The sequence below is a fragment of the Pseudopipra pipra genome, chromosome 19 (assembly GCF_036250125.1).
Source record: "Pseudopipra pipra isolate bDixPip1 chromosome 19, bDixPip1.hap1, whole genome shotgun sequence".
Lineage (NCBI taxonomy): Eukaryota > Metazoa > Chordata > Aves > Passeriformes > Pipridae > Pseudopipra > Pseudopipra pipra.
In genome coordinates, this window is record NC_087567.1 from 12,058,991 (window position 1) to 12,071,672 (window position 12,682).

A 12,682-nucleotide genomic window follows, 5' to 3' on the forward strand; every position below is an offset into this window, starting at 1 on the left:
GTTCTAAGTCCATTACCACCTTGATGGTAATGAGTTATTTGTGTTACACAATAATTAGAATATACATCCTTGAGAAATGGCTTACTAAGAAACAGGAGCTTTAAAGAAGCAACTCCTGCAAGGATCCATACAGGACTTCTTGGACAAGGCAGCTGTGGGAGGGATGTACTTACTGAGGAGGTGATATCAAAATGGAATATCATGGGCTTTGTCTGGTGTTCTTTCTTCAGAAAAGGCAGGAGAGATTTTAGCACTTTATCTTCATCCACTTCTGGTTCAATTAGTCTGATGGTTTCCAGAAGTTCTGTACAGTCAGGCTGCTCTTCTTGCAGCCTCTCATGTAGCCTCTTCACATAGAGAGATTTCCCTGTTTTAAAAAACACCACAAGAATTAAAGCCATTGATATTGAACACATCATACTAAAGCCATAATAGAAAGAAGGAAATAAAATGCTTAAGTACCCTATGCTCTGAAATCTCTGAACCTTCCTAAAAGGCATTCCAGAAGAAAGCCTAAACCTGGTCTGAGCAGCTGGAGCCTGGAATCCAAGCCACTGCTGGTGTTATCCACATGGCTTGTTTTGCTTCCATTACTGAGAGAGGCTTTACTCTTTATTAGGATTTGAACCTATTCTGCCCTTGTTTCTGAAGTCAAACCGGGGTAAGAACACAGCTGTAACTCTGAGTCCTGTCCAGTATTTTTTCAGAGGTCTGCAGCTCAGGAGCTCTGATGGCAGAAACAGCATCTTTATGATCAGCAGCCCCTGATGGAGGTTTCTCTCCTGACTGTACCTGATCACTTTTTAAGCCTATGTAAAGCCTTGGGTTCCACAATTCAGCCAATCCCTGTTTGAAAACCACCTTCCTCTGTTTGCTTTTCAGCCTGATAAGGAGTTTTACTTAATACCCCCTCCAGCTTTTTGCATTAAGAGCCATTGAGCAACCATTTCCCACACAGGAACACAGGCAGCCTTTGCAGCCCTTGTCCCACCTCACAGCCCATTTCCTGCAGGCATGTGTTACCCTCAGGAGCTCAGGTTCAGCTCACCCAGCATTAGTTATGTTTTATGTTAATTACCCAAGTGAGCAGAACAAAACAGGTGCCAGTTAGAAGGTGACCCATCTCCAGAGGTGCCCATCTCAGGACAAGGCAAGGTGACATCCAGTTTTCACACCACTGCACTGGGTGGAGTCTGAAGCGCTCTTTCTGACTAAGATATTTAGCACTTGGACACAAAACCTGACAAGGTGAGCCCCACCCTGTTTTCCAACTCTCAGCAGCCCCCACTTTGCATGTGACACCTTACCCACACCAGCTCTTCTGGAGGACACAATCCCAACACACATGTTGCCCTTGAACACAGAAGCAGCCGAGCTCGAGGGCTGAGGCACTCGGTAGTGGTGCTGCAGGTATTGCTGGATGTCAGCCCGTGGCCTCTGGGGTATCATGTGCACTTTGTACTGGCTGAAGGCAGAGGGGATGTAGCTGTGCTCCCGCTCGCAGTCGCACAGGATGACCAGGCGGTAGGAGCTGTTGTAGCGCTGCAGGTCCTGGAACAGCTCCTCTGCTCTGCAGCTGACATCGTAGCTCAGCTCATCTGCGTACAGCATGGTGTAAATCTTCTCCCCTCTGCTGCAGGGAATGAGGCACCTCCTGAGGAACAGCCCCACCTGCTCGGCGGTGGTCTGAGGGGTGCACAGGAGAACCTCGTCAAAGGTGGGCAGGGGCTGCTCGGGGCTGTTCATGTAGATGGCCAGTGCAGAGCTGAGCACCTCGGAGCGAGGGCAGGTGATGAGGTTGGGCTGGCCCACACACAGCAGGTCCTGAGGGAACTCCCGGGTGACACAGTCCCTGCCACGGCCGGCCAGGTCCCCCAGCCACACTCCCAGCGAGTCGATGTCCAGGCAGCTGGGGAGGAAGGAGCCCATGTTGCTCATGTAGCACTCCCAGATGCACTTCAGCTGGGCAGTCAGGTCCTTCTCCCCGCCCAGCAGCACTTGCAAATCAGAAATAGTCTTCCCTGAGCTGGGAGGCAGCTCCCTCCCGGCGGCTGCGAGCGCGTCCCGCTCGGTGCAGTGGCGGTTCAGGAAGGAAAGCATCGTCAGGGCAGCCTGGCTGGGCGTGCCCTGCCCCAGCTCCGTGCACAGGTACACCAGCTGCTCTGCAGTGTAGTAGTTCAGGTAGAAGTGCTGGAACCGTTTCTCATACATGAAGCTCTTCCAGCTCTCCAGGAAACTCTCCATGGTCTTGCAGAGGCCCGGGAGCACAGCTGCCATATCCCCCTGCCCCTCCAGCACCGGGATGGGGCCCAGGGAGAAGTCGATAAGAACACAGGATTCTCTTCTGGGTGAACAGTACACATGGGCAAGCCAGGAGCGGAAAAGCATGTTCCCAGCTGAATAAAGGTCTATAAAGGCCTGTGCAAGTCTCTGAACATTGGAAAAGACCTGTGTGAGGGCAGAGGAGACAGAAAAAACACTAAGCTAGTTTACCAAGTTCCAGCCATGAAACCACAGGAAAGACTTCCAATGAAAAGAAAGACTTTGGTCCAGATGTTTGTCAGGCCTTGTACAGCAACCACAGATTCTCTGTGACTTTTTAACAGCAGTATCCCCAGGAAACCAGTAAGGAACCCCCAGGAAACCAGTAAGGAACCCCCAGGAAACCAGTAAGGAACCCCAGCTTGCTACAAAAGCAGAGATGCTCTCAGCCAGGAACATCCCCAGTGCACCCAGAGAATAAGGGTACCAGTCCACTGTTTGGTCTCCAGCTTAGTCCCACCTTAGCAAGGAACAAAGAGGCAGAAACACCCATCTGCCTGTGACCATCCATCCCCAGCAACTCAGCTGTCAATCAGTCTTAAGAGCTGATACTCAAGGGGAAATCCAGCCCCAGCCCCACCATCAGTAACCCCCTGGGTTTGGAATCTGACCTCAGAGAACCTCTCCACCTCCAGGCCTTGCTCTCCCTTTGCTGACATGAGCATCAGTTTGTTCTGCAGCTCACAGAGCTCTGCCAGGGAGTATTTCCGTGAGGCCTCGTCCTCCCCCGAGCTCCCCGGGAGGGTGAAGCACAGGACAGTGTCCAAGGAGACCTGCCAGGGCAGAAGTCATTAGTGTGGATGTGCCTGAGGCTCTGCCCAGCGAGGGGAGCACTCAGGGGCAGGAGCCCCCAGAAAGGAGCTGTGTGTGCAGCTCCAGCTGGTTTCTGGGAGCAGGAGGGGAGGGGGAGCTGAGCTGCCTCACCTTCTGGCCATCAGCTGGTGCTCTCAGGACATAGACTCCTCTGCTGTTGATGGCAGCTGCCAGGGAGAGTGAGGACAGCTCCACAGAGCCATGGCTCTCCTTCACTGTCTTCAGCCACTCCAGGTGCTGGGCTGAGGCACGCTGTGGGGAGGATGGGGATGGGCAGTGGGGAGTCACTGCCCTGACTGCCCTGACTTGGCAGCATTTCCAGGATTACAACAGATACATCAGTTCAGGACAAACAGCTTGGGCTGGCACGAGACTTTCAGGATGGGGAAGGAAGGGGAATGGGCACTGGCCACAGCCTGGTCTGTCTGCACAGCTGTTCCTTACCCACTCCATGGGGATGAACAGAGCCCACAGTGCTCCAACACCTCTCGCTAGAGAGGCAGGCCCTGCTGCAAAGGGTAAGAGTTGCCAGCCATCTGCCTCCCCTCTTTCACACCATCAAACTCTTGCACGAGCAAAGCTACCCCAGGTCACACTGGAAAGCTCCAGCAGAGCTCTGGAGAAACCTCTGCCACACCAGTTCGTGCTGCAGTGAATTTCTGTGGCACAGAAACATCAGACACTTCTCTTCCAATAACAAGAACTGCTGTGATGTCCCCATTTGCCCTATGCAGTCAAACTTCCAAGGCAGAAAGGCAGGAGGATGCAGAGAGGACCTGCTCCAGCAGAACTCACCAGTTTCTTGGGGAGATTCTCATCACTGTCCAGGGCTCTCCACAGCTTCTCCAAGCAGCGCATGAAGTCCTCAAACCCTGACTCTTGCCTAAGCTCATAGAGCAGGGAGGAGTAGCCATGCACAGTGTCATGGAAACAGGCCACACGGTCCACATCCATGTCATTCTCCCCAGCAGAGATGGAAGCCAAGTCCACGAACACCTTCAGCTCATTTATATCTTCAATGAGACAAACACGAGTGAACAACAAACGAGGCAGCCTGAACACAACCCCACACCCCCACCTTCCACAGGAAACACGGAAAGGATGCTTTGAACATCCTCCCCCCATCCTGCCAGCAGCTTCCCCCGTGATCCATCCACCCTCAGGACCCCCTGGCCCTGCTCTCCCCCACCAGCAGAGCCCCAGCTGGGACAGGACCCGTGCCTGGGGTGGGGGGTGTCCGTGCAGGTCAGGGGGGTCTGTTCAAGTCAGCACACTCAGCTGGCAGACACAGTTCCACTGTCTCAAACAACCAGTCTGAACTGAGCAGTAGCAACTACTGAAGCCCCCCAGGCCCAGCCCAGCCCCTGGGCAGGGTGGTCACTGAGCTGCACCAGCTGCAGTGCAGGACACGTTTAAAGGGACTTTTTAGCACATTCCACACCAAAACCCACGAGAGGTGTTTGTAACTATCAACACCAGAAGCAGTGAAGGCACAAAGCAGATGGGTCAGGGATAGAGTGTTCCTTGTTCCTTCTGCCCCCACACAAGCTGCCATCCCTTCCAGTACTCTCTGACTAATTCCTGGGTGAGCAGCACACACCTTTCAGTGCTTCCCTGACCCAGCAGACAAAGTCCTTCTGCTGGGCCAGCTCCCTCAGGCAGCCACGGCGGGTCGCAGTGATCCCCTGCAGCCACGTCTTGGCCTGCACAAGCTCAGGGCTGATGGAATCCAGCTTTTGGGTCTTGGAGGACTCAAGCTTTTCTGTCTAGAAAGCAAGCAGTACAAACATACAATCAGTCTGGAATTGGGAAATGCCACTGGTTCTGCAGCAGGGAGAGAAAAGCCCTCTGCAAAGCCACATCCCAACACAGGAATATCATGTCTCTTTTAGAAATGATGACACAAAAGCACTTTAAACACCTGATTTTTACCCCAAATAAACATTTTGGGACAAGGAATTGTTCTTGACAAGCTACAATAGACTTGTGGGAAGGTTCAGATTTAGCCAAAACCTTGGTAGTACAGACCTGAAGGAGGGGATACTTACTATATCCAGCAAGTGTTCCAGGATACTGAAGTCACCAGAGAGGTTTAAGTTCTCTTTGACATTGGCAATGATCTTTGCAGCATCAAAAGTTAAATGCATTTCATGGTACTGCTGGATCTGCCGAACTCGCTGGTTGATCCAGGACCTGCTTTCTCCAGGTCGAAGCTCACAGATGGTGTTTAGCTCCGTTCTGAGATCTTCAGGATGATTTGTGAATTCCTGAAAAATTCTATCAACTGCAGAAAGTGTGAGACTTCCCGATCTGAGATCATTATACAGCGTTTCATAGCTGGTAAAGCAAGGGCGGATCACGCTGGTCAAAACATCATCAAGGTTCAATTCAGGCACAGCATCCTCCTCCTCCTCCTCCTCCTCCTCTTCTTCTGGCCATTCATACTCATACTGGTCTCCTGCCTCCTGTGCTGCTTCCTCCCAGAACTGCTGGAAGACCAGGCTGTCCTTAAAAGAGTGCATTTTCTGGACAAATTCCTTCAGCTCTGGCCCCAAGCTGTAGTAGGTCTGCAGGGGTCTCTTTCCCACGTTCACCACTTTATTTAGTCTTTTTAAGCGAAGATCTTCCGAGTGTTGAGATTCCACTTCACCTACATCCACTTGAAGAGAGACAGGTCAGGGATCAGGTGTGCAGCCTGGCTCCAGCTCACTCCACCCAACCCCCCAAGCCACAAAATGCTACTGGGCAGGTGGGGCCCTGTAAGTGTCATTTGATGCACAAGCACTCACTTGATCCCCCCAGTGCTCTGGGTTTACTTCCCCCACCCCTCCTCACCCTCACTGTGGTTTAGAATCAAACCTGTTTGCAAAAGCCAAGGCATTTTCAAGGAAAATTATGTTTTCTGGAGTTGCCACTGTCAGACTGCCCCCCCAGAACTCTACCTTTCACAGATGCCTGCACCTTCCTGCACATGCTCAGGAAGGTTCCTACTGCTTTTTGATCTTTCCTGAGCAGTGTGACCTCTTCTTGCCTCATCTGCAGCAGTTCTTTCAGGCTTCTCAGGAGTACTTCCTTTGTTTCACGTGGCTGTTGCTGGTGCTCTGAAAGAAAACCCACCTGCAGTCACAAGGCAGAAACTTCCCATGCCCTGCACCTCTGACTCAGGTTTGGATTTGCAGAGTCACAGCCCAAACTGGGGCTGGGAGCTCCATGTAAAGGCCAAAGGGCAGCACTGCTGGAGCACCTCCTCAACATTCCTAATCCCTGGAGCATCAGCAGAGCAGGACATCCATCACTGCAGTGATGCTCTAAGGCAACCACACCACTTTTCAACACATCTCTTACTTGTCTCCCAAATACAGATGAACTGTTCCTCGTGCTGGAAAACCTCTTCCAGATGTTTCACAAGGATGCAGCCTTTCTGGATGTCATCAGTGACACTCTCAAACACAAAGTCTGCTGTGTGCATGATGTCCTTGGCTTTATCTGTGAGTTTTTCTATGAGGTTTCTGTTTCTTCCTGTTCCAGAAACAAAGCAGGTCAAAGCTAGATCAGCCCTGCTTCCCAAAAATCCAGGCAGAACCAGCAACTATTCCATGTCATGGTACAGAGAGACAATCTCCTATTGAATCCCTGCCCAAGAGCCTGTGGACTCCACCTTCCAACCCCTCATGTCTTTCTGAACAGAAAACCAGGATCTCAGGACAGCAACTTGGAAACCTCCCATGCAGAACCCACACCCAAGCCCTGTGAGCAAACACAAGCCACTTGGATCCATTCACGTGGCCAACACTTGGGTATTTTCCTGTGGCAACAACTTGGGAGAACCTCTCAGAGAAAGAAGTTCTGCTCTACAAATCCTGAGGCAGCTGCAGTGGATTAGCACAAGAGGAATACTGGCTCCCTCTTCCTTGGCCTTTCCTCTCCAAAAGCAGGCTGAATACCTCAGATTTGGAGAAGAGCAATAAAACAAGAGCAGGACAGTTTCTCTGTTTGCTGCCCTGCACTGTGGCAGCAGCGAGGCAGAGAACAGCTCCTCAGAGCTGTAAATCTAACCACAGACATACCACTAAAGCTGAAGATCTGTTTGGTGTCAGGCCACGTTAGCAGGTGGTGCAGAATCGTATCAAAATTGCCCTCAGACTGCTCCCTCCTGAGGGGCCAGGACTCCACGATGATGGTTGACACGAGCTGGCTGAACCTGTCCAGGCTGTAGGCAGAGATCTTCTCCAGGAGGTTGCTCTCTGTCTGCCAAGGCACACAGGAGAGGGCAGGGATGAACGAGGGTTTGGGATCACGCTGTGCCTGCATCTCAAAACTGGGCACTGACGCCAAGGAGTCCCACCTCCAGCACTGAGGCGTCTCAAAAGAGCTGTGTGACACGACTGACACCAGAACTCCCGATGGAAACGCATCACAAGTCTCCCTCACGGACCCTTTGGCAGTGGATACTCATCTCCTGATTTCTTGTCAGTGCTTTTTGTTGTTGGTTTAACAGACTTAAACAATCCACAGCAACCCAAGCAACATCCAACGCTCCTCCCACCACCAGGCACATCCCTGTGCCACCAACAGGATTTCTGTGCAATGGGAAATTCAACTTCTCTTTCTCCTACCTTTCCTTTCCTACTTTTCCTTCCTACCTGTCCCTTCCCCTCCCAGGGCAGAGGCAGTACCTGGCAGGCTGCAGTTACAGCCTCTGTGGCACAGTCCTGGAAGCAGCGCTCGATGGAAGAGTCCAGCTGTGTGAACTGATGTTTCTGACAGCAGAACACCAGGATTTGGTTCACTGGAGGCTCCTAGAGGGCAGAAAGAAGATTTCTTATCATCTTAGTTTCCAAAAAGTGTTTCTTCTGAGATGGAGTGCTGCTATGGAGGCAGTAAAAGGAACTAGGTTAAAAAGTGCAAGTTTTCCAGTGGGGCCACACATGACCCCATTTCTCAGGGCCTGGAAGAGATTATTTAATATCCATCTTTATTTAATATTCATCTCTCCAAGCCAAGCTTTTAGCAGGAAATATTTGTTTCCTGGTTCCACCATGGGAATTAACAGCTTAAAGAAGAGATGAGGAGACACACAGGGTCAGTTTAGAAGGGACTTACACATGTGGCTGTGCATTTGGGAGCCTGAACAGCACCACTTCTGCACAACGAGGAGAAAAGCACCAGCTTTGCTTCTCTGAGCCCTTAGGTGTTCACTTTTCATCCCCTGGTTCTTAAAACTACAGAGATGGTAATTGCTCAAAATGTGCCATTTCCTTTGAAGCACCAGGGCATCATTCCAGCCCTGCAGCCAGGCAGAAACCCTGACACCAAGGTCAGAGTGGTACATTGTCATGGCCCTTTTTTGAGCCTCCAGAACACAGTTTATAACAGTAATGGCAATTTTTACAATCCAAGCCACCCTGTTTCCATGTGCTCCTTCTCCAAGCACAGCAGAAGATGGTCCATTCCCTCTGAACCACCAGCTGTGACTGCCTGGAGCCTCCCCTACCTCCTGGATTCTTTTCCTCAGATCTTCAAGTAAAGTCTTCTTCCATGTCTTGGTGAACTCCTCATCTGGAAAGCTGATCTTCATAAACCCACTCCAGGCCTGCAGGGGAGAAACAAACAACCCCCAAACCACTGAATGCTGAGATTTAACAGTCAGAGAAAGAAATTAAAAGAACGATGGGGAAGAGAGGCCCCACACTCCTCAGACAGTCTGTAGTCCCTCCAGATTTTTGCATCCAGAAGCAAAGGGGCAGCCCCAGAGCTGCAAAAGGCAGCTTTTAAGCCCAAAGAGTGTAAATGTCTCAGTTACTAAAGGAGACTTTGGAGGAACCACTTCCACCTCGCTGCTGGAAACTGTCCCAGGGAGGGCTGGGAGCAGCAGGTCAGACTGCCAGGGGCTGCTCTGAGCTCTCCCTGCTGGGAGGCCTGAAGGACAACCAGTGGGACACACAGGGAGCAGGACAACACCAACCAGGGGCAGCTCCTCACCCCAGAAACACCTCTGGAAACAGCTGAGAAAAAGGAGAACCAAGGTGAGCTGAGCAGCACCAATTCCAGCCCTTTGCTTCTCAGCCCAGCAGTGTTTCCAACACTGCCCATCCCCATCTCACTCCTCATCCAGCCACAGCAGCTGCAGTTCCCAGCAAGGAGCCATCAGACTCAGGACTTTATGGTTAAGCTGCAGTAAAACATTATCAGAAGATGACAAACCCGAAGTTCCCAAGGGACAGAGAACATCACATGCTCCAGGGACTCTTTCAGTAGCCTCTCTCTCAGAGTGTTTCTGAACCAGGTCCGAGTGTCTCTCAGAGCTCCTCGGAACATTTCTCCCACTGGACTTTCCTGCACAGCCTCTCTTGGAACCTGCCACACACACACAGGAGGAGACAACAAACCAGAACAGTTCAAGCAGGAGAGCAACACATGATTTAAATCAATACTTCTAAAAAGAAGGCCTAAAGGTATCCAAAGCACAAAAGTGCCCAGCAACAGAGCCACCACTGCTTGAATAAAGAACAGAGGGAGGCTGGGAAAAGGCAATGCTTACAGAGAGCTTGGGCCTAAGAATGCTTGTTCCAGGAAATAAAGACAACATATGTTTACAAAAACCAGACATAAAGCTTATGACATCCAACCTGAGCATTTGACCTGATTTTCTGATAAGAACAAAAATCATGAGGTGATTTCACAACTTTCTGAAAGTACCACAATCTTGGTTAGAGTGGCAAGTTCTCCAAACTGAGAATGGATCTGATCTAAACCCAATCTGTTGTACCATATCTGTGATATTTCTGGATATCTTGCTCCCATCAAGCCAAGAGTGGTTCCTTGGTACTCACTGCTGTGGGCTGAAGTTTGGCCACCTTGGCAATCAGCATGGCAGCAGTGGCAGGAATGGAGAACCACCTCCCATCCCTCGTGGACTTGCAGAGCCTCGTGTGCAGCTTGATGCAGCAGGTCAGGCAGGACTGCCAAGAGCGACCCTCCAGAGCTCTGAGGGCAGGAATACAGAGGAACAATTCAATTTTCTGCTCAGAGAAAAAAGAAAACATAAAAAAAAAGAAAAACTCTACCAAATTCAACAGTGGCAGCTAACCATCCCTCCCTCAGATGGATTTAAGAAGTGGGATAGAAACCCAGGATTCTTTTATTCACACAGATTTCAAGGCACACATTCAAGCTACAGCATGGCCCCAACCCTCGAGCAGATGAAGGACAGTGCTCCCACAAAGGTGCAGTTACCTGGCTGCTGGCTCATCCAAGGCACACAGCACTGTCTTCAGAAGATTCTCTAACTATGGAAAGACAGAAATATTAAACTGTGAAAGAAATCTTACAGACTGGTTTCTCATTAGCTGAGAGGATGCTGTGTGAGAGGGAATTCCCTGTTCTTCCATGTCTTCTCTAATGCTTTAATTTTTTACCATAACATTGAAAAATTTATTTACTGGATGTCGGGGCCAACACATGGGTGGCTTTTATTTGTACAAACCAAACCTGCACTTCTTACAATCTAGGGGTTTAAAACTTATTATTAGTTGCAACATTCTATTCCTGCTGTCCTCACACAAACACAGGTGTCTTCACAACAGCAGGAAAATCTCCCAAAACCAGCAGTCCCTTTGCCCAACCTCCCCTCCGCAAAAAACCAGTTTCAGGTACATGTCTGAGGAGCTCAGGACTAAAATATTTGCCCTCATTGACAAAAAACAAATCCAGCCAAGCACACCCTTCTCTCATCCAGGCCAACAACACTCTTTGCTGCAGATATACCCTCAAGTCTCCTCTTAGGAGTGTCTGACTTCAGAGCAATTACTTTTGCTTTTAGCTAAATTTGAAGCTCTTTGTGCTGTGACCTGCTACCAACCCCCCCAGTGATGGTCAGTTCTGCTACAAGTCACCCAAGAGCCCAGTCTGAGTCTTTATCCCAGAGCTGGGTAAAGCTGCCAGAAGACAAACCTCAGTGTTACTCCAGGAAAGGTCAACGTCCTCTAATCTGTAGAAAACACCTTGCAGAGTAACCAACAAATCCCTGGGGAAATCTCTTATGAACTCAGCCAGGCTCCTCAGGGGCAGCACACAGAGCCAGGACCTCACCAGTGTGGGATCAAGGTCCAGCAGGTACTTCTTTTCCTCCATTAGTTGCAGCAGAGTCGCTCTGGAGAAAAGACAAAACAAAATCTTCAAGAGCCCAGGGTACAAATGGCCAAGAGCTCGTTCAGCCCACAGAGGACTCTCACTCTCACTCCTGTGCTCTTTTCACTGCAGCTGAGCATCAGTGAAGTCCCTGAGGCCCAGCAATGGCAGAGGCAGAGCCAAACCACTGGGCAGAGGCACTCAAGGAAAATAAACTCCAGGTCTTGCTCAGACTCTGCACAACAGGCATCACAAGTACAGCACCAAGGCACTGGGTATAACACTGGGCATAACCAGGAATTCTGGAAAACTCACGGATCTCGCTTCTTCCTTGTTTCAGCAAATGAAAGCCCTTCCAGCCCTGCCCAGACATCTTCCTCCACTGGAAAGTGCTCCTGCTGCACAGGAGCAGCAAAGGAATGCAGAAGGGGAAGGATCCACACCCACTGATCTACTCCACCTTCAATGCATCTGTGGCAGAAACTTGCCAGTAAAACCTTCAAGCTAAAAAACAAAAATACCCAAACAAACACAGTGAGTGAAAGAACAGCTTTATCCAGGCCAGGAGAACATCTGTGGGGTTGGGGGCTGCATCTCAACCTCCCTGTGCACCCTCAATCAACCTCTGAAGGTTATTGTAGCTCCACCTTGTCTTCACTGGGGAGTGCACACTAAAGGTTTAAGAGCTGTAACGTTCCCGAATCTCTCTGCACAGACCCCACTACCTGAGCCCTGAGAAATCCCAGCTCTTCATCTACAGTTTCCCCACAACCCCACCCAGCCCTGTGACACCCACACAGAGCCAGGCACTCTGGGGACAATTCTTGGCCTTCTTGGCTGGGCTGAAATACTACAAAAGGAAAAATAACAAGAGAGGTATGTGGCTGTGAGAGGGCCCCCGAGAGGTTGGGTATCCTTTATCCCTGGAGTTTTTCAGAACCCCACTGCCTGGATGTTAGCCCTGCTTCAAGCAGGAGGCTAGAACTGAGACCTCCAAAGATACCCTCAAATGTAACTTTTTTTCCTGATTCTCTGGCAGGACAGGGCTGGATTCCTGACTGTTCTATCAAAGGGTGCCATGCTGGCAGCAAAACCAGCCCAGTCAGGTACTGGGTACGTGGAGCACTTACCAGACAACTCCTTCAAAAGCCTTTTTGATGTGATCAATCTCATCCTGTACAGCTTGTTGTGACACCTTGTCCAAGCACAAGAGGCTACACAGGCTAGCCAGGTCATCTTTAGATGCTGGAAGTAAAAAATCCTCAACTACCATGAGGATGGTGAGTCCCAGAGCCAGTTTGCTGTTGATGACCCCCTGTGATGCTTCTGGAGCAACGGAAGGAACAGGTATTTTCTTCATATAATTTATCAGCACATCATTCACCTGGGATAAAGAAAGGAAGAAACAAACCAACCA

The 12,682-nt window shown here is 50.3% G+C and overlaps 1 protein-coding gene across 3 annotated transcripts in view; it reads right to left on the bottom strand.

Annotated features, from left to right (window-relative positions):
- Positions 1-12,682, bottom strand: part of RNF213 (ring finger protein 213) — a 48,294-nt gene that overhangs the window by 26,697 nt on the left and 8,915 nt on the right. For all 3 annotated transcript variants that reach the window (XM_064676223.1, XM_064676221.1, XM_064676222.1), the window contains exons 9-26: positions 12,396-12,649; positions 11,581-11,769; positions 11,089-11,287; positions 10,372-10,424; positions 9,969-10,122; positions 9,340-9,492; positions 8,630-8,728; positions 7,812-7,934; positions 7,203-7,383; positions 6,481-6,654; positions 6,078-6,236; positions 5,184-5,794; positions 4,736-4,901; positions 3,931-4,148; positions 3,247-3,387; positions 2,934-3,095; positions 1,308-2,448; positions 174-367 (exon numbers count right to left, since the gene is read on the bottom strand). In XM_064676223.1, the coding sequence (XP_064532293.1) occupies positions 174-367; positions 1,308-2,448; positions 2,934-3,095; positions 3,247-3,387; positions 3,931-4,148; positions 4,736-4,901; positions 5,184-5,794; positions 6,078-6,236; positions 6,481-6,654; positions 7,203-7,383; positions 7,812-7,934; positions 8,630-8,728; positions 9,340-9,492; positions 9,969-10,122; positions 10,372-10,424; positions 11,089-11,287; positions 11,581-11,769; positions 12,396-12,649 (4,371 nt within the window). The remainder of the gene's footprint in view (positions 1-173; positions 368-1,307; positions 2,449-2,933; positions 3,096-3,246; positions 3,388-3,930; positions 4,149-4,735; positions 4,902-5,183; positions 5,795-6,077; positions 6,237-6,480; positions 6,655-7,202; positions 7,384-7,811; positions 7,935-8,629; positions 8,729-9,339; positions 9,493-9,968; positions 10,123-10,371; positions 10,425-11,088; positions 11,288-11,580; positions 11,770-12,395; positions 12,650-12,682) is intronic.